Below are 20,595 nucleotides of genomic sequence, written 5' to 3' on the forward strand. Positions count from 1 at the left end.
GGGTCTACATTGAGAACCCAGACACTGAGATCTGTTTAAGACTGCTGTTTACTGAAAAGCAGTAAGGAGACATGGCTTTTGGTGTCAAAACGGGACACATAGGACAACAAGACGAGACGTTGGAGGATTTCCTATGTTATTGCCCGACTTTCGCGGCCAACAGATACTAGTACTTAGGTGGGGACACTATACCAGACATAAACCAACTTAGGAGAGTGGTATGGAAAACAATTAGGGATTTTGTAAGTAGCACGGAATTCCTAACTTAAAATTTTCTTTTTCGGGGTTACTTTTTAGTTTTTAGAGCGCACAAGTCGGTTACTGGCTAAGGTGTATGTCCATAGTGACTTGGGGCGGATTAATGTCTGCACCCTCTTATCAACCTAATCTAACCTAACCTAAGTTCCAAATACCTTTAATCTGAGTCCCATATTTTAACGATCGGCCTATTTTTTACTATAGATGGTGTTTGTATGCTAAAAAGGAGTGTCCACCCCCTACTTTTCTACCCAAAAATTATAAAGCCATCCTACACAATCTTTGAAAATTGAAGAAATTCGGTTCCGTTAGACCTATATCTAACGGTACAAACACATGTTGACATTTATATATAAGAAGATCGGATTATGGACCTTCTTGAGCCGCTGGGGTGATTTAACTCAAGTCTCAAAAAGGCTCAAATCGTATGCGATTTTTTGAAATATTGCACAATGACCGCCAAATGTAGCCCCAATCGGTCCAAAAGGTGTAAATATGCTCTCCATAAGATGCACCTCGGATTTTGCTGAGATGTGGTATGTAGATGTGGATTGAGTTTAGGAACATGAATCCGAAGTTCGTTTTTGGGGCAAAGGCCCGCGGAACCCCTAAGAGTCATAAGCCCTCCTCAATGTGAAGTTCTGCAACCCGGGCAATATGGATATCAAACGAAAGGTATTAACGCGTAGATTACAAATATTTCAACTTTCCCGGGAAGGATCTTCGATTAATATGCATAAAAAAAAGTTGGAGTACTTTCTATCTAAGGGGGTTTCCGGCCACTGGGGCGATCCACGGGCCTTTGCCACAAAAACCGACCACAGATTCGTATTTCCGGTGAAAACCCACATTTACATACCAAATTTCAGCGAAATCGGAGTAGCGCCCTATGAGGTACATTTACCCCCTTTGGACCGATTGGGACCATATTTGGCGGTCATTGTGCAACAATTTCAAAAAATCGCATAAGGTTAGAGCTTTCTTGGGTTAAATCACCGCAGCGGCTCAAGATAGTTCACAACATGATCTTCTTATATATAAACCAGCAAGGAAAGATAAAAATTGGGCGGTGCCGACTTTATAATACCCTACACCTACCCTATAGGTACAAAGTCGGAGCTATGACTAATTCTGAATCAATTTTGATGGACCTCGCCGGATGTTTTTAGATGGGTTATTAAACAATCCGTACCACATTATTGTAAATTACCCAAAATTTGACGAACATATATATGGGAGCTATATCTAATTCTAAACCGATTTCGAGCAAACTTCTCGGATAATGTGGTACTTGTCGAGAAAAGCTTTGTGCAAAATTTTGGCAAGATTGATCAAAAAATGCGCTTGCAGTGGCTCTAAAAGTGAAAATCAGGCGATATACATATATGAGAGTTATATCTAAATCCGAACTGATTTCTACAAGAGTCAAGAGTCATAAGAAAATCCTTCCTGCCAAATTTCAAGGGAATCGGTTACTACTATTTTATTGTTTTATTATTTTATTGTATTATTACTGCAAATCGGACGAACATATATATGGAAGCTATATCTAAATCTGAACCGATTTCGAATTAACTTTATAGATATTGTGGAAGTCGTCGAGGAAGGCGTTGTGCAAAGTTTTGGGAAGAGAATCGTCAATAAATGCGCTTACAGTGACTCCAAGAGTTAAAATCGGGCTATACATATATGAGAGCTATATATAAATCTGACCCGATTTTTACGAAATTCACCAATGTCGAGAGTCACAAGAAAATCCCTCCTGCCGAAATTCGAGAGAATCGGTTAACAACTGACCATTTTATTGCATTATTACTGCAAATCGGACGAACATATATATGGGAGTTATATCCAAATCTGAACCGATTCCTATAAAATTCACCTGTAATGTCGGGAGTCATAAGAAAATCTTTTCTGCCGAATTTCGAGAGAATCAGTTATGAAAATGACATTTTATTGCAGTATTACTGCAAATCGGACGAAAATATATATGGTAGCTATATCCAAATCTGAACCGATTTTTTCCAATTTCAATATGATTTGTCTCTAGGTCGAAAAACATGTCTATACCAAATTTGAAGACGATCGGATGAAAATTGCGACCTGTAGTTTGAACACAAATTAACATGGACATACGGACATAGCTGAAACGAATCAGAAAGTGATTCTGAGTCGATCGGTATGCTTATCAATGGGTCTATCTCTTTTCCTTTTGGGTGTTACAAACTAATTCACTAAGTTATAATACCCTGTACCACAGTAGTGGTGTAAGGTATAAAGACAACGTGTGTTTGTTCCATATATCTGGATAGGTTTGACGAAATTATTGGGTTGCCCAAAAAGTAATTGCGGATTTTTCATATAGTCGGCGTTGACAAATTTTTTCACAGCTTGTGACTCTGTAATTGCATTCTTTCTTCTGTCAGTTATCAGCTGTTACTTTTAGCTTGCTTTAGAAAAAAAGTGTAAAAAAGTATATTTGATTAAAGTTCATTCTAAGTTTTATTAAAAATGCATTTACTTTCTTTTAAAAAATCCGCAATTACTTTTTGGGCAACCCAATACATACTTCTCAACTAAATTTCAGCTCAATAGGAAACAATGAGGCTTCTAGGGTCAATATAAGTCAAATCGAAGGACCATTTCATATGCGCGCCATATCAAAATCTGGTCCGATATGGCTCATTTGCAATCCCCAATGAAGTGTATCAATAAAAATTATATGCGCAAAATTTAAAGTTGATATCTGTATTCGTTGGACTACTACCGTCATTTCTCCACACAGATAGAGGGACGGACATGGCTAGATTGACTTAGATTGGCAAGACAATATTGTATTATTAGGTATATATATACCTTATAGGGTCTCAGATCAACATTTCTAGGTTTTGCAAACGCAATGACAAGATACGTATTCCCCCTTTTCCCACCCCCATGCCTTTGTGAAGGATATAAAAACATTCGCTTGGAATTTGTTCTACTTTTGGTATCAATGTATCAAAATGACTATAATTTGTCACTTCCCTGGTTATACCACATACCCTCCTGAAAAAGCAACAGCATTACTGATCCATTTTTCCTTTCATTTCAGCGGCAGGCTTTTGGCTACCACCATCATCTTATCAGGATTAAGGAATCATGTTGCAGCGTTAGCCACAGCACAATCATTCCCCCCACATTCACCGCAAAACTACTACCAGAGAGTGAATACCAAAGCAAGAAAGGGAAGCAACAGAAGGCCCAAATATTTGAAATTCAATCGCATACTTTGCCGTTTACATGAAGTCTTGCAGTTAAAAAGCAAACCAAACCGAATCATGACTATGTGGGTTATGATGATAATGACAATGAAACCAAAGAAACCAACCATAATTCTATTAGTAGCCTCCATCCTTAGTTTAAGTTTCCAAGAGATTTATGGTGAGTATGCATTTATCATCGCACCGTCATCATTCAGCGACTATCTGCAGCGACGATATCATTCGTTGGTTATTAATAATGGCTTTTTTTTTTGGGGGGGGCTACCATTTGGTTGGTCTATAAATCATTGCAGCTCAAACCACTTGTAAGAATGGCCTAGGACGTGTTCTCTACGAGCGTCTGCCAAATCAACAACTTCAAGGGTACGATGATGATGTGGTGCGCGACACAGCACCGCCTTTTCGCGTTCTAGAGAAATGTCAGGACTTGTGCTTGCGTGATCGCACTGGCACCAATAATCTGGTGCGTACCTGCACTAGTTTTGATTTCCAGCCGGGCAGTCGGATTACAGCATTTGGCGGCAACATGGAATACGAAGAGTCATTGTGCTACCTAACATCCGAACAGGCTGGACCAGAGGGCATTGGCAGTTTGATGTTGGTGCCAAACAGTGTGCACTTCAATGAGATTTGTTTGACATGTAAGTATGGGTTCTAAAGACAGAGGAGGTCTCATGATTGTAGCTGGTATACGTAGCTACTGAAGGAAAGGGTGTTATAGCTTAAAGGATTTATATGCAACATCAAGTAAGGAAGGGCAACGAGTTATCTTTAGGGGTATAAAATCATTTCAAAAGTTGAATAAGCGGCCCATCTATTTTCCGTCTTTCCGTCTTTGTAGCCATAGTCATAGAAGAAGTTAAGCTAGATAGGACAATTTTTGCGAAATATCATTAAACACCTGGTTTATAGTGGTCTTCCACAAGTACTTCTTCCGATAGGAGTTCTTCCGAAAGGACTTCTTTCGAAAGGAGGTCTTCCGGAAAGAGATCTTTGCAAAAAGAAAAGTTTTTACTATTATTCTAAGATGGCAAAAAAGTAAAAACGGACCCCCTAACGTTGACGACCCATGCAAACGAAAAAAGGACCATAATTTGCGGATATGCACCTGGAATTTCCGCACTCTCTGAAGAGAACCTGCATTATACGCGCTGGCGGATGTATTATAGGAGTACAAAGCAGATATTACCGTCTTACAGGAAGTTCGAAGGAGTGGGAATGGCGTCACTGCAACACCAAACGGTGACGAACTACACTATAGCTGCCATAACACGAGGCATAAATGTGGCTGTGGATTTGTGGACAGTCGGAGATTGAAATACCTTGCATCCAGCCTTACTCCGTTGGATAAGAGGCTAGCCACAATCCGCATAAAAGCCAAATTCTTCAACATCAGCCTTATTTATGCCCATGCCCCGACGGAAGACATGGACGAGTAGATCAAGGATATTTTCAAAGAGCGCTTAGAGAGAGAATATGACCGCTACCCCATCCATGATATTAAAATCGTTCTGGGAGATTTTAATGTGAAGATAGGGAAGGACAGCAGACAGCGGTCCAACAGTCGGAAAGTTTAAACTCCAGTAATGGGTTGAGGCTGATAGGTTTCGCCGCAGCAAAAAACATGGTAGTTAGTAGCACCAAATTTCAACATAAAAATATTCATAAAGCCACTTAGCTGTCACCCGATGAAAACAAGAAGAACCCATCCATCCCATGACAGCCGGTTGTATGCACTGGATTGACCCGAAGGATTCCTTCATCGGCAAGGACTGCCTCCTTAGTGTATGTGTTCGTCCTTGTCTCAAGCTTTACGACATGGGAGAGGCATATCCCAGAGTGCCTTCTACGCGCGCTTCTGTTCCGGGATTGAAAAGAACCCCGGACCCTGGTTCTGTTCGGTTTGCCAGAACTGCCTCCATCATCGGTCGGTATCGGTTAGGTGCATGGAGTGGGTACATTTCCAATCTTGCTCTGGCCTAACGTCACTATGGGAGTATAATCATACCGAATATTTTGCAAGGTACTGTGACCTACGTGACCCCCCGACGTGATAAAAGCTGACAAACCGTCACTTCTTTGGGATCAGACAATTCTCACCATCGACCGACCACCCGACTTCATAACCTCTGAGAGCCGAATGTTTATCAATCAAAAGAAGACCGATTGGGTCGGCTTCAGAGACTACACCCATCTCGGCTTCAGTGAACTGACACCAGCCTCGGATGTACAAGTTCCCGAGAGGAAATTCGGAGACATCATTAATGCAGCATCCGCTCGCTTTATACCAGCCGGTCGAATACCCCAAATGCGACCCCATTTTCCAGCGCATACATTAGAACTCGCAAACGAGCGTAATGGGATTCGTTACACGAACTCCACTAAACCCAGAATCATCGAGCTAAATCTGAAAATTAACAGGGTAGTCAACGAAAATGAGCGGAATTTGTGGCTGGAACACTTGGAACAATGTAACTTTGGTACCGATTTAGGCAAGCTGTGGTCTACTGTTAAGTCACTCTAGAACCCAGGTAGGCGGGACGATAGGAACTCAGTCACTTTTTGCGACATAACCTTGTCTGATCCGAAGAGGTGCGCCAGGTTGTTCAACCGTCAATTTATTGTGCATCCCAAGAGTGACAGGACTAGGAGCAGAGCCATTCGTCGTCTCCGTGGTCTTTGAGACGACGAACAGCTATCACAAATTACCGTGGACGTAGTTACGAAAGACATCCAAGGCGTTGGAACCCGACCAAATCTCTACTCTGAGTCTGGATCAACCTGGAGACGAGTACCAACCTGGTGTCGACTGTCTTCAAAACGTCAAATGTCAAAAAGATGGGCAGAGTGATCCCGCTACTGAAGCCTGGAAAGAATCCAAGTAAGGGGGAGTCGTTCTCCCTTCTCTCGCCAGTATCAAAGACGCTTGAGGCATTACTCCTGCCGAGCCTCGTAGGAGAATTTCCATTCACCGAGCATCAGCATGGATTTCGAAGACTTCATATCACAACAACTGCTCTGCAAGCCATCACCGCATGCATATGCCGTGTCTTCAATCAGCCCAGGACATATGATAGGACGGTCCTCGTTACACTGGACCTATCACATGCGGCCAATTACACGATCATGGCATCAGGTCCTCCACCGTTTGTTGACATCTGTGATAGATTAAACTTCTGCCTCAACGAATTTGCCGCTTATTTCGCTCCAAGAGATCACCTTAGAATGAAACCGGGGTTTCCCCAAGCCGATATGATATCTCCGGCGCTGTTTAACCTCTATACTTCATTCCAACCCCTCCAGACAGCATAGTGATCATATCATATGTGGACGATTGTACGATCATGACATCAAGCCCCCACCCTTTGTTGACATCTGTGACAGGTTAAACTTCGCCCATAACGAACTACCCTCTTATTTCGCTGCAAGAAATTTGAAGATATCTGCCACCAAATCTTCAGCCACATTGTTCACTACATACACGCATGAGGTGCGTAGGGAGATGAAAGTGATGGTCAATGGGATGACAATTCTGACCATCAAGTGTCCCAAAACACTTGGTGTCACATTTGACAGCTCTTACAAATTTTCCTCACATGCCACAATTTGAGATAAAGTCAAAAGTAGAAACAAGGTGCTCAAGTCACTTGCCGGCAGCACTTGGGGTGCTGACAAACCTTGTTGACAACGTAAAATAGAAAGAAATTGGCCGGTCTGTGGTAAGTTATGCAGCGCCAGTGTGGTCTCGTCAACTTTGTGGCACGCAGTGAAATAATATTCAGGTCTGTCAAAATGCCGCCCTACGAACTGCGACGGGCTGTCTCCTCAGTTCTCACGTGGACCACCTTCATCAGGAAACAAAGATCCTACCATTGCGAAGACATAACTAAATGCTGTCTAAGCAATACCGCCCAGTATCTACATGATCTAGAGCGTGAGATTCAGCGCTACAAGAGAGAACCTCTAGATCAAGCGGCGTATCAAGCGAACCTAGACAACATTCATGCAGACACAGTAGCAGATGCTGTAGATAGCTACCGGTTTAATGTGATCCTTGAAGAAATTGACCTCCCCCCCGGCATACCAGAGAAGTTCTGGCTCAATTACAATGAAGCAGATGCAGCCGTCTCAATTCCTACAGAGCAAGGATTGATGCCAACGTGCAGAATGTATGTCCCGATTGTGACCAGGGACTACACGACACACTTCACCAGTTTAACTGCCCAGCCAGACCCACTCGTCTCAGACCCAGATCCCTGTGGACGCACCCAATCTTAGTCGTAGAGTTCCTGGATCTGGATACTCAACAGTATCAAGCAGACGAAAGATAGAACACAACACACTGTTACAACAACAACAACCGGTGTATTATGCATCATTAGTGTCTCTACGACCATATCATCACACTATCATATATTGCTACTATTGTTTTTAATGAAGAGTTATTTAATTCAAATGCCATAGGGTTTACTATTGTCGGTTTTCCCACTTAAAATCTTTACTTACCTGTTTTTTTTTTTCTTCTTCTTAAGATTTCAGTGCTCTGCAATAATAACTCGTTGCGTCCTCTTGGCATTTTTTTTTTCTTCTTTTTCGTTTGATTATGAAATTTGTGTTCTTGTTGTGTTTTCTTTCTTTTTCATCTTCTATTTTTTTATAATTCTGCTCTTGTCTTTGATGTTTAATTGAATTACAGCAAGTCGTCCCGAAAGAGAATGTCCCAGTCGGCGCTATGTTTTTGAACGTCATCCTCGCAAGAAGTTGAAATTGCCCATATCGGACATAAAAGAGGTGGGTACCATAGAATCATCATCATCTTTCTCATAATCATGGGAAATTATCTCAATTGTTGAAGATGAATATGTTTCTTAGCAGATGCGGTAATAATGTACGAGTTTTTTTTTTAAATTTAACCTGCAATTAATTGAAAATTCATTTGTAAAAGGTATGCAATTACAATCATCAATATAGACAAAAACTTTAATGCTCGAAGATAAATTTCTTCAAAAGTGTTAAACAAATTAACAGGTGTTAAGTTTGGCTGGGCCGAATCATACAGGGTGGCTGATGAATATTGCTACAATGATGAATATTGCTACATTTTTTTTTCGGTGTATGGAATACATTTTTCTTTTATTCATGTTAAATTAAATTATTAAATTAATTATTAAATTATTATTAATTAAATTAATTAATTAATTAATTAAATTAATTATTAAATTATTATTATTAAATAGAAAAAAAAGTTATTACATTTTTTTTTGGTAGCGGCTTTCATCAGCCACCCTGTATATACCCTCCACTATGGATCACGTTGGTCAAGTTCTTTGCACGGGTTGTCTTTATGGGCAGAAACTAAAGAAAAAGACTGGGAGATTATAACAAGAAAGCGCCATAGACTATTTAAATATGCTCAAATATAAAAAGCATACCAATGTCAAGAAAAAGGTCAATGGAGACTGTCCTGCATTGAATAGAAGAATCCTTCGACGCCACAACGTACACATTGGCGGTTTACATTGACATCGAAGGGGCTTTTAACAATGTGCGGACGGACACACTGAACGAGGCCTTAGAGTCTGGATAAACCACCCAGCGGCGAAAAGAGGTGTGCAGTCGGCCTTTAAAAATGCCTGCAAAGAAGTTTAGAAGCATTGCAATTGCATAGGCGCTCGCTTTCAAATTTACACGGCGTGTCATTGGAGAATAGGGCATCATCTGTCACTGCTACGATTAGCACTTATATAAGCCCTGTTGAAAGAGTGCGTTAATACTGCCTTCTAAAATACCACTGAAAACAGGTCTATTTTTCTTCATTTTTTGAATACCTTAAAAAGGGTTCGGTTTTTATTTTAGCCGCCAGTGGGGTATGAACATGGGTCCTCTGGTTTGCTAGTCACATGCGATACCAACTCAGCCAATCACTTGTTTATAATGTGCGCGGCTAAAGGTAAACAAATACAATAGTCTATTTTTAGATCAAACAGCATTATCTTATGCTTCCGTCGCTACTGCTTTTTTTATACCCACCACCGAAGGCTGGGGGTATATTCATTTTGTCATTCCGTTTGCAACACATCGAAATATCCATTTCCGACCCTATAAAGTATATATATTCTTGATCAGCGTAAAAATCTAAGACGATCTAGACATGTCCGTCCGTCTGTCTGTTGAAATCACACTACAGTCTTTAAAAAAAGAGATATTGAGCTGAAATTTTGCACAGATTTTTTTTTTTTCCACAAGCAGGTTAAGTTCGAAGATGGACTATATCGGACTATATCTTGATATAGCCCCCATATAGACCGATCCGCCGATTTAGGGTCTTAGGCCCATAAAAGCCACATTTATTATCCGATTTTGCTGAAATTTGGGGCAGGGAGTTGTGTTAGGCCCTTCGACATCTTTCGTCATTTTGGCTCAGATCGGTCCAGATTTGGATATAGCTGCCATATAGACCGATCCTCCGATTTAGGGTCTAAGGCCCATAAAAGCCACATTTTTTATCCGATTTCGCTGAAATTCGCGACAGTGAGTTGTGTAAGGCCCATCGACATTCATCGTTAATTTGGCTTCGATCGGTCCAGATTTGGATATAGCTGCTATATAGACCGATCCACCGATTTATGGTGCTAGGCCCATAAAAGGCACATTTATTATCCGATTTTGCTGAAATTTGGGACAGTGAGTTGTGTTAGGCACTTCGACATCTTTCTTCAATTTGGTCCAGATCGGTTCAGATTTGGATATAGCTGTCACATAGACCGATTTCTTGATTTATGGTTTTGGGCCCATAAAATGCTCATTTATTGTCCGATGTCGCCGAAATTTGGGACAGTGAGTTAAGATAAGCCCCTTGACATACTTCTGCAGTATCGCGCAGATCGGTCCAGATTTAGATATAGCTGCCATATAGACCGATATCTAGGTTTTAGGTTTTGGGGCCATAAAATACGCATTTATTGTCCGATTTCGCTGAAATTTGGGACAGTGCTTTGTGTTAGGCTCTTCGACATTTTTATGCAACTTGACCCAAATCGGTCCAGATTTGGATATAGCTGCCATGTAGACCGATTTAATCGATTTAATGTCTTGGCCCCATAAAAGGCGCATTTATAATCCGATTTCACTGAAATTTGGCACAGTGACTTATGTTAGGCTTTTCGACATCCGTGTCGTATATAGTTTAGATCGGTTTATTTTTAGATATAGCTAATGTACTTATTAGTATTTGGTCAAAATCGGAACATATTTGGATATAACTCATATGGGACATAAGGTATAAAATTTTCACCGAATTTTGATGAAAGGTGGTTTACATTTATACCCGAGGTGGTGGGTATCCAAAGTTCGGCCCGGCCGAACTTAACGCCTTTTTACTTGTTTTACTTACTCTTGGAAAATAGTTATGAATTTGAGTTTACTCTCACTCTTTGTGTTTGGTTTGCACTCACAACCAACATATCGAGTGTTTTTTCCGATTTCCATGAAATTTGGAACAGTGAGCTTTTTTTAAGCCTACCTCACATGAATATGGTCCAAAGCGGACCATAGTTAGATATAATTTCCGTATAGACCGATCTGCCGTATAGACCGATCGGCCAAATTTCGGATGAAAATTGAGGACTCTAGGTGCTCACGAAGTCAAAACTGGGGATCGGTTTATCAGGGAACTATATCCAAATCTCAATCGATGTGGCCCATTGGCATTCCCCAATGACCTACTTCGATAAAAAGTATCGGTGTCAAATTTCAATGGGCAAGGCTAAATCATATCAGGAAGTGATTCTAAGCCAATCCGTATACTTTTCAATGGGTGTAGATCTTCTCCTTCTTAGCGTCACACTCAATTGCACAAAGTTGTAATATGCTGTACCACAGTGGTGGTGTAGAGTATACGAAGCAAACTAACTACATCTCATTCATTGAGCCATATTCAGCAAAGTTGTAGCTGACAAAATGCTGTGTTTATAAGCCTTCTATTATAATGCAAGAAGCTAGAAGTTGAGTGTGCATGTGTATGAGCTCTCTTGTAAAGTCGACTTTTTTAGAATTTGAGTAAAGGGCAAGAAAAAGTTGGGAACTACCGAAACAAATGACAGCAGTTATGAAATAAAACGAAGGATAATATTTGCAAACAGATGCTACTTTGGACGAATATTACATTATACAAGACACTGATCCTACCCGTGGTGTTGTATGGCTCCGAAGCATGGATACTTGCGAAAGCAGCTTGGGTTAATGGAGAATATAGGCGTCGTATGAACTACGAACTGTATGAGCTGTATAACGACGATAGCATAGTTGAACACATCAAAATACAAGGGTTGCGTTGGATAGGTCAAGTTGCCAGAGTGAGTGAAAAAGCTCCAGCGAAGAAGTCTTTTGAGGACAAACACTGTGGCATACGCAAACCGAGACGACCAAAACTCCGATGGAAAGGTCAAGTAATAAAAGGCATCTCGAATGATTGGGGCGCTTTGAAATCTATTCTAAGTTCGGTTAAGGCTAAAAGCCCGTTAAGTTCGACCGGGCCAAATCTTATATACCCTCCACCATGGATCGTATTTTACAAGTTTTTTCAATGGCTTTCAAATATATACGAGCTATTGCAACAGTTATGACAAGATCGGTCCCTGTACTTGTCATAACTCATAAAAACTAAATCATAAAAAATATTGTACGATGCTCAAAATGTCACCCAAATCGGATAATTGCGCTCTCTCGAGGTTCAAGAAATCAAATAGGTCGATCCGTTCATATGGGAGCTATATCAACTTATGAACTGATATAGTTCTCACTTAGCGTAGTTCTTGAAAGCCGATATAAAAGTTTACATCTAAAATTTCGAACAAATCAGATAATAAATGCGCCCTCAAGAGGCTCAAAAGGTCCAATTGGGAGATAGTTTCATATGGGAGCTATATCAGGTTATAGACAAAGGACTTAAGATTGTCTAATTGAGTCTGTAAAGTACTGTCGCTCTTATTGAACCTAACCACGCCTTGTAGAGGCCTAAGAAATAAAATCTGGAGATCGGCTTTTATGACAGCTCTATCAGGTTATGGATCAATTTAGACCTTAGTTGTTGGAAGCTAAAACAAAACGCTATGGGCCAAATTTCGGTCAAATCGGATAATAATTGCGCCCTCTAGAGGTTCAAGAAGTCAAGTCGGGAGATTGGTTTATATGGCAAATTTATAAGAACATGGACCACTTTGCCCCATTTTCAATCCCAATCGACCCATGCTAATAGGAAGTATTTGTGCAAAACCTCAAGCATATAGCTGTACTCCTTCCAAAGTTAGCATGCTTGCGACAGACAGACGGACGGACATGGCTTAATCGATATACAATAGAATGGCAAAACGATCAAGAATAGATATACACTTTGTTGAGTCACAGATCTATATTTCATTTAGTGCACCCTCATTATATGGTGGAGGGTTTAAAAATAACCTATGTTTTTTTTTAGCTATTGACCACACTACTGATTTCTAGTTTCAGTTCCTTGATTTTAGGGTTCTTAGGATTAGTCTGACGAATCCTATCACCAGGTTTTTGTCATTTAGCGAACTTCTCAATACTAAATGGAGTCGTTAGCTAGTATCTAGTGATGGAAATCGTTTCTCCAATTTTAAGGAAACTGAATCTGGAAGTCATTAGAGTGGGCAACGAACCTAATCGGAATTTATGGTTAGAGTAATTGAAGCACTGTAACTTAAGTGCTGGTACTTGGATGTTGTGGTCCACTGTAAAGTCCCTATAGGACCTCGGTACAAATTTCGAAAAGACCTCAGCCACATTTTCCCGGTGTAGCAACGATAGATGTAAAATGAGACAGATGGTTCCTCTGTCAATTCACTCACGAACACCTGTACGAACACCTTTTTCATTATGCCCTCCACCATTGGATGGGGTATACTAATTTCGCCATCGATCACATTAACACACCGAAATATATATTATTGATATATATTATTGATCCTTTTGACATTCCAAGTCTATTTAGCCATATTTGTCTGTATGTCCTTCCGCCTATTCGTCCGTCTGTCCGTCCGTCTGTCTGTCGAAAGCAGGCTAATTTTTTACATACTTCCTATTAGTGTAAGTCAGTTGGGGTGGTAAATGGGGTTTGTCGATCCATTTTCTGATATAGCTGCCACATAAACCGATCTCGGATCTTGACTTCTTGAGCGTCTAGAGGGCGCAATTCTTACCAGATTTGGCTGAAATTTCGCATGAGGTGTTTTGTTTTGATTTTCAATAACTAGTTGGGGTGGTAAATGGGGTTTGTCGATCCATTTTCTAAAATAGCTGCCATATAAACCGATCTCGGATCTTGACTTCTTGAGGGTCTAGAGGGCGCAATTCTTACCAGATTTGGCTGAAATTTCGCATGAGGTGTTTTGTTTTGATTTTCAATAACTAAATTGTCTAAATTGGTTAATAACCTGATATAGCTTCCTCATAAACCAATTTTGAATCTTAACTTTATGAGTTTTTGGGACTCTAGAGGGCGCAATTCTTATGCGACTTAGCTGAAATTTCGCATGAATTATTTTGTTTTGACTTACAATCACTGTACCAAGAGTGGTTTAAATCACTTCATAACCTGATGTAACTGCCACATAAACCTATCTCAGATTTTGACTTCTTCAGCCTCTAGAGCGAGCAATTCTTATCCGATTTGGCTGAAATTTTGCAAGAGGCGTTTTGTTTTGACTTGCAATCACTGTGCCAAGAGTGGTTTAAATCAGTTTATAATCTGACTAGCTGCCACATAAATCGATGTCGGATCTTGACTACTGCAGCATCTAGAGAGCGCAATTCCTATCCGACTAAGCTGAAATTTTGCAAGAGGTGTTTTGTTCTGATTTCCATTCACTAAGTCAAGGGTGGTCTAGAGGGCGCAATTTTTATCAGACTTAGCTGAAAATTGGGGGGGCTCCCAAAAACACCACCTAACAGAACACTTTTATCGCTTTGGGCAATATGGGTATCAAATGAAAGGTATTTAAACGTAGAGTACAAATATGACATAAAAAATTATTCCTTGGTTACTGAGGGGCCTCCCACCCCCAAAAAACCCCCCAGCAGGACTTGTTTAACGATCGGGAAAATGTGGGACTCAAATGAAAGATATTGGGGAGTAGAATATGAATATGATATTTGAAATTGGGCACAAGTACATAGAGAACCGTCCGAAGGCCAAAACCACCCCATAAGTAGCGCCCAAAACCAAAAGTGGACCGATCGGGATAATATGGGTATTTGGGAGTAGAATATGGTTATGATATAAAAATTGGTCCCTAGCGAGCCCTCCCAAGCCCAAAAGTACAGTCAAAAATCAACATGGACCGATCGGGTCAATATGAGACTCAAATGATAGGTTTTCGGAAGAAGAAAACGAATATGGTGTTAAAAATTGGATCCAAGTACCACGGAAGTCGACCCAAGAGTACATCCTTATTTAGGGTGGGATATCCAGGGAGGCCGCTTCACCTCCAAAGCCCGCCAAATGGAAATATAAACCTAACCTGACAATATGGGGTCAAATGAAAGGTATTTGAGACTACAGCACAAATCGGAAATGTGGAGGTCCACCTAAGTCCCAAAAATACTACCATACCGGACATATTCACAGACCATAGCAACATAAGGCTCAAATGAAAGGTATTTGGGAACATGATATCCACATTGGGGCGAAATATCTGAAAGGCCGTACCAACACCCTCAAACAGGACTGATTTACTGACCGTACCAATATAGGGCTCAGATAAAATAAGAGACTAAAGGAAGGAGCAGCGTAGCGGACCCTGTCCAGCTATTTTCTATATAATTCAAAAAAGCAATTCAAAGAACGACTTAACACGATTTTCTTGTTGGACCTCAGTTACTTTTGACGGCGTAGCAGTGACTATTGCGAAGAGATATGTCAACTGCCACTTTGTTGAACATCCTGGAAATGATGAAGAGAGAATGAGGGGCATTTGTCGCACCCGTGATCAAATTTTAACCACTGCCGCAGCGCCAAAAAAAAAATTTCGAATTTCAATTTCAAAGTTTTGGGTTTTTAGATTGCTTTAAGTTCTTTAAATTCTCGATAAGGCATTCAGAGGTTTTTAGCCTTTTATATACAATTTGGCCAAATGTTAACCCCTTTTAATTATTGATCCTTCAGATGGTTGTATCAGCAAACATATTTGATTTAATTTTTCGTTTTTTTTGCGCTACAGATAACAGCTGCAAATCGTTCCGACTGTGAGGACAAATGTCTCAATGAATTCTCATTTGTATGTCGTTCGGCTAATTTCGACTCCACCATGAGGTCTTGTACACTCAGCAGGTGAGTTCCTTTACGCACTCTTAAGCAGAGTCAAACGCACAAAACAAACATAAGGAAGGAACTCTATTGACAAAATCAATTCTATGCTTCGCAGATTCACCCGTCGCACTCATCCCGAGCTGCTGGAAGATGATCCCAATTCGGATTACTTGGAAAATACTTGTCTGAATGCTGAGCGGCGCTGTGATGGCTTGGCTGTGTTCGTTAAGGAGGAGAATAAGCGATTGGGCGGTCCCTTCGAGGTGGACATTTTCAATAACATGACTTTGGAGGAATGCCAGACAATGTGCTTGAGAGCCGAAAAGTATGTTGTCAAGTGATGAACGGCAAATGATTTGTTTGCTTTTATGTTTGACTTGTGTTTGTGGCATTGCAGATATTTTTGCCGTTCGGTGGAGTTTGATGATCAGACCAAACAATGCATTTTATCGGAAGAGGATTCAATCTCACAAAAGGATGATATAAGCATTAGTTCCAGTCCCACACATCATTTCTATGATCTGGTGTGTTTGGATAATCGTAAGTTAAGGCATTAACATTCTTAAAGTTAGAGGGGATAGTTGCTTAAAGTGTCTCATTATACAAGACTTAGAAGTTTTGAGGTTGATTGGCTTACTCCAATAATGCACAACCTGACGTTACTTTAAAATTGAAATTTTACGCAGACATTTTGCCTTAAATCATAGGCGTCTTACGCAGTCCCACCACCATAAGTAGGTGATTTTGTCTGGTTTTTCCAGCAACTTGAGACTATGTCAACCTCTTATTAGCGGAGCAGTTACTTTACCCAATTTAACCAACCTGCTACCTGTCTACTCATCTCCAGTAGCGTTGTCTTCTAAAAATTTCTTGGCCAATGTACGCATTTTTTTAATGTTCTCGATCATTATTTCCTTGCAATTTAGAACGAGCCACCGATTATCCTGATAATTCTGTGACATCGCATCTTTTCTCGAGTGGAAGAAGACCAGATACAGCATTTCAACGTTATCGCAATTCTCGTCTGGGAGGAGAATTTCATTCGGAAATAACCGGGCGTTCGTTGAGCGAATGTCTGGATGAGTGTTTAAGGCAAACGAGTTTCCAATGCAGGTAAGAAGTAGACATGATTTGGATTTTTAATCACATGAAGCTCTTTGTACAACAACAACAATCCACCGCAGATCTGCTGTATACAGTGATCGTTTTCGTACATGTCGTTTGAGTCGCTACAATCAGAAGGATGGCATGCGCATTATTTATGATGCAGATTATGATTATTATGAGAATTTGATGTGTAAGTTGGTCAGAGTGGCATTTACTTGAGATATATGGCATGAACTTTGTGCTCGATTGCAGTGAATGTTGTGGGTGGTGCGGGCAGTGATGGTCACTCGGGCATTGGTGGTTCCATGGGTGCAGGTCGTCCCTCCGATCGTCCTGGTGGCGACAACACTTACGGCGGCGACAATCGTTATGGCAGTGGTGGTGGTGGAGTTCCTGGTGGCGGTGGCAGATTACCTGGCGATGATGGCAATTATGGTCGCCCCCCTTACGATCGTTATCCTGGCGATCCTGGCGGTCCTGATTATGGTAATTATTGTGCCTTGTGATTTCCTTATCTCTTTATCGTTCTAAGCCAAACTAATTTGCATTTACCATCACCTTTCAAACGAAACCTTATGCTCACCCAACCTTAAACCTAACCTAACTAAACACAAACCTGTTAACTCACTAACACTGCAGACCGTTATCCAGGTCAAGGTATGCATAGACCTGGTGGTGTAGGAGGAGGAGGAGGAGGCGGTGGTCCAGGGCCAGGACCTGGAGGTTTAAGGCCGGGTGGTATGCCAGCAGGGCCAGGTGGGGGCCGTTACCCGGATGACTATGATGACAGGGACAGGCATCGTGATAGAGAACGAGATCGTTATCCTCTGGGCGGTGGAGCAGGTGGTTACTATGACGATGATCGTTATCCCCTAGATGCAGATCGCAATCGTTTGCCAGGAGATCGTGACAGGGATAGAGATCGTTTGCCTGGAGATCGTTTGCCTGGTGATCGCTTGCCTGGTGATCGCTTGCCTGGCGATCGCTTGCCTGGTGATCGCTTGCCTGGCGATCGCTTACCCGGCAATCGTTTACCTGGTGATCGTGATCGTGATCGCGATCGTTATCCCGATGATCCAGAACGTTATCCCGATGATCGTGATCGTGACCGAGACCGCGATCCTTATGGCGGACCACATCGCTATCCCTCGGACAGGGATAGATATCCACCTGCCGATAGGTATAGGCCTTATGGCAATCGTTATCCGGAACGCCCTGGCTCAGGCCGCTATCCTTATGATGATCAAATGCCTCCCAAAGATCGTTATGCTGATCGTTATCCCGAAGGTGATCGTTATGGCGATCGTTATCCCGGTACACCAGATCGTTATCTACCCCGAGATCGTTATACTCCCATGCGTCGACCTGCATATCCAGCGCTTGATGATAATAGTTTGCCTTCGGATCTGCCTCATACCAGGCCTTATCCTCCCGAAGATGATGCCTCATATCGTCCCTATTTGCCGGGACATCGTTACTCTGAGGAGCGCTATGCTGGTCGCTATCCAATGCGTTATCCCCCTATGCGAGAACCTGTGGGTGGCTATACGGGACGTGATGATCCCGAAGGAATTTTCCCTGATCGCCGTTTTAGACCCTCGTCCTATGACTCCAGATATCCCATGATTACAGATGATCTAAGGCATGGCTCTGGGCCGCCCAGCAGATATGGTCCCGATGCCCGCTATCCCGTTGATGATATAGTACATGGAGCTCGTAGACCTGAACCGGATTCAGCCAAACGATATCCCCCGGCACCCCTCGAGCCGCCCCCAGGAAAATATCCTCCCACTTCGCCCAATAGATTTCCGGTAGGTAATGATCGTTATCCCATAGATATATACAAATATGGGAATCGTTATGGTGGCAGCTCGTCAGGGGGAGGAGGAGGTTACAGACAAGGTAAGCCATACTAAACAGAATTAATAAACTAATGATTGAAAGAAACAAAAACGGGAAAAATTTGTTCAAATGCAAAAAAAAAACGCTTACTACAAATAACTTAACCAATTTAGGTTATAATCGTCCTCCACTTCCACCCCCACCTTCGTACTACGACATGGAATATGAGGAACGTTATGGTGATCGTTATGGGCCCTACGATAGCGATAGGCCTGCGGGTCGCCGGCCCATATCCAATGGCGGTGGTTATGGCTATGACAATCCCTTCAATCGTCCTTACCATGGTGGTGGTGGTGGTGGCGCTGGAGGTGCTTTGCAACCTTTGCCCAATGATCATCCCATACCGGGTGCATTGCCACCACCCTTGGCCCCGGTAGGTTATGGGCCGGGAGGTCCACCTGGCATACCTAGACCTCCCATCACACGCTGCGAAGAGAGTGATAATTTCAAACAGGTGGCTGCACGTCATAAGATGAGACGCCATTTTATACGTCGTGCTTTGATAGTGCCTTCCCTTATACAATGCGAGAGGGAATGTGTGGAGAGTCGAGACTTTATATGTCGCAGCTTTAACTATAGGTAAGACAAAGAGCGTAGAGAAAACTCGTCATGGAAACTTCACAAAAAATATTTTGATATGACTCTAGGGATACCGCAGCCACCAATTATGATGAACGTGACATACCCAACTGTGAATTGAGTGATCGGGATTCCCGTGAGCTAGATGTTCATGATCCCAATCTGTTTGATGCAGCCAATTATGATTTCTATGAGAGAAGCAGCAATGGACGTTCCGATGGAGAATGCATGGATGGTGGGTTAAGGGGAAATATTTCAAAACATATCAAACCTAAGAGAATTTCTTTACAGTTACCCAAACCTGCAATGAGGAAGGCATGGAATTTACCATACGCACCCCCGAAGGTTTTGTGGGTCGCATTTACACCTATGGCTACTATGATCGGTAAACGAATAGTAAACCCTTTTCAGAAGCAGCTATTTATCCTTCCTTTTACTTTCAGTTGCTTCTTCCGTGGCAATGGCGGCACTGTAAATGTCCTACGTATTAGCGGTCCTCAGGGTTATCCAGATTGTGGCACCCAACGTTATGGCGACACTCTGACCAATATTGTCGTCGTACAATTCTCCGATAATGTCCAAACAAGTCGCGACAAACGTTATAACTTGACTTGTGTCTTCCGTGGTCCTGGCGAAGCTGTTGTCACTTCAGGTTACATTGGAGCTGGGTATGTTAAGCAGGGTTTCGCGCAATGTTTGCGAATTTGTTGAAAGAGAGCAGTGTGGTATCTTTTTGCATGACAATAAAATTATCTCTTATTTAGTTTTGACACAAGTAGACTAAAGAAAGATGCATACGCTAGAATATCATAGTATTCAAGATACAAAGAGCTTCTCTGAAGGGTTTTAAACAGAACTTTAATCACAAAAAAGTTTGTCTTAAACGACTTTTAACCAAACATAGGATTTCCCATAGCAAATTTTAAATTCAAACTGGCTGAATAGACTTTTCTATAGGAAAATTCTTAATCAGCCTGGCTGAAAAGGATTTTCGTAACGAAAATTCTTAATAAGCAAGGCTGAATAGAATTTTCATAAGGAAAATTCTTATTCAGCAAGGCTGAATAGGATTTTCGTAAGAAAAATTCTTATTCAGCAAGCCTGAATAGGATTTTCGTAAGGAAAATTCTTATTCAGCAAGGCTGAATAGGATTTTCTATA

General features: G+C 41.5%; 1 protein-coding gene across 4 annotated transcripts in view; it reads left to right on the forward strand.

Moving 5' to 3' along the window:
• Positions 1 to 20,229, forward strand: part of LOC106086653 (uncharacterized) — a 34,455-nt gene extending 14,226 nt beyond the window's left edge. For all 4 annotated transcript variants that reach the window (XM_013251404.2, XM_013251401.2, XM_013251402.2 and 1 more), the window contains exons 2-15: positions 3,350 to 3,678; positions 3,812 to 4,159; positions 8,215 to 8,309; positions 15,758 to 15,867; positions 15,962 to 16,171; positions 16,244 to 16,386; positions 16,773 to 16,959; positions 17,031 to 17,143; positions 17,206 to 17,439; positions 17,593 to 18,855; positions 18,969 to 19,434; positions 19,503 to 19,669; positions 19,726 to 19,819; positions 19,878 to 20,229. In XM_013251404.2, coding sequence (XP_013106858.2) covers positions 3,576 to 3,678; positions 3,812 to 4,159; positions 8,215 to 8,309; positions 15,758 to 15,867; positions 15,962 to 16,171; positions 16,244 to 16,386; positions 16,773 to 16,959; positions 17,031 to 17,143; positions 17,206 to 17,439; positions 17,593 to 18,855; positions 18,969 to 19,434; positions 19,503 to 19,669; positions 19,726 to 19,819; positions 19,878 to 20,145 — 3,801 coding nt within the window. In that variant the 5' untranslated portion in view covers positions 3,350 to 3,575 and the 3' untranslated portion in view covers positions 20,146 to 20,229. The remainder of the gene's footprint in view (positions 1 to 3,349; positions 3,679 to 3,811; positions 4,160 to 8,214; positions 8,310 to 15,757; positions 15,868 to 15,961; positions 16,172 to 16,243; positions 16,387 to 16,772; positions 16,960 to 17,030; positions 17,144 to 17,205; positions 17,440 to 17,592; positions 18,856 to 18,968; positions 19,435 to 19,502; positions 19,670 to 19,725; positions 19,820 to 19,877) is intronic.
• The last annotated feature ends 366 nt before the right edge of the window (positions 20,230 to 20,595 follow it).

Source organism: Stomoxys calcitrans, chromosome 5 (assembly GCF_963082655.1).
Source record: "Stomoxys calcitrans chromosome 5, idStoCalc2.1, whole genome shotgun sequence".
In the NCBI taxonomy this organism is placed as follows: domain Eukaryota; kingdom Metazoa; phylum Arthropoda; class Insecta; order Diptera; family Muscidae; genus Stomoxys; species Stomoxys calcitrans.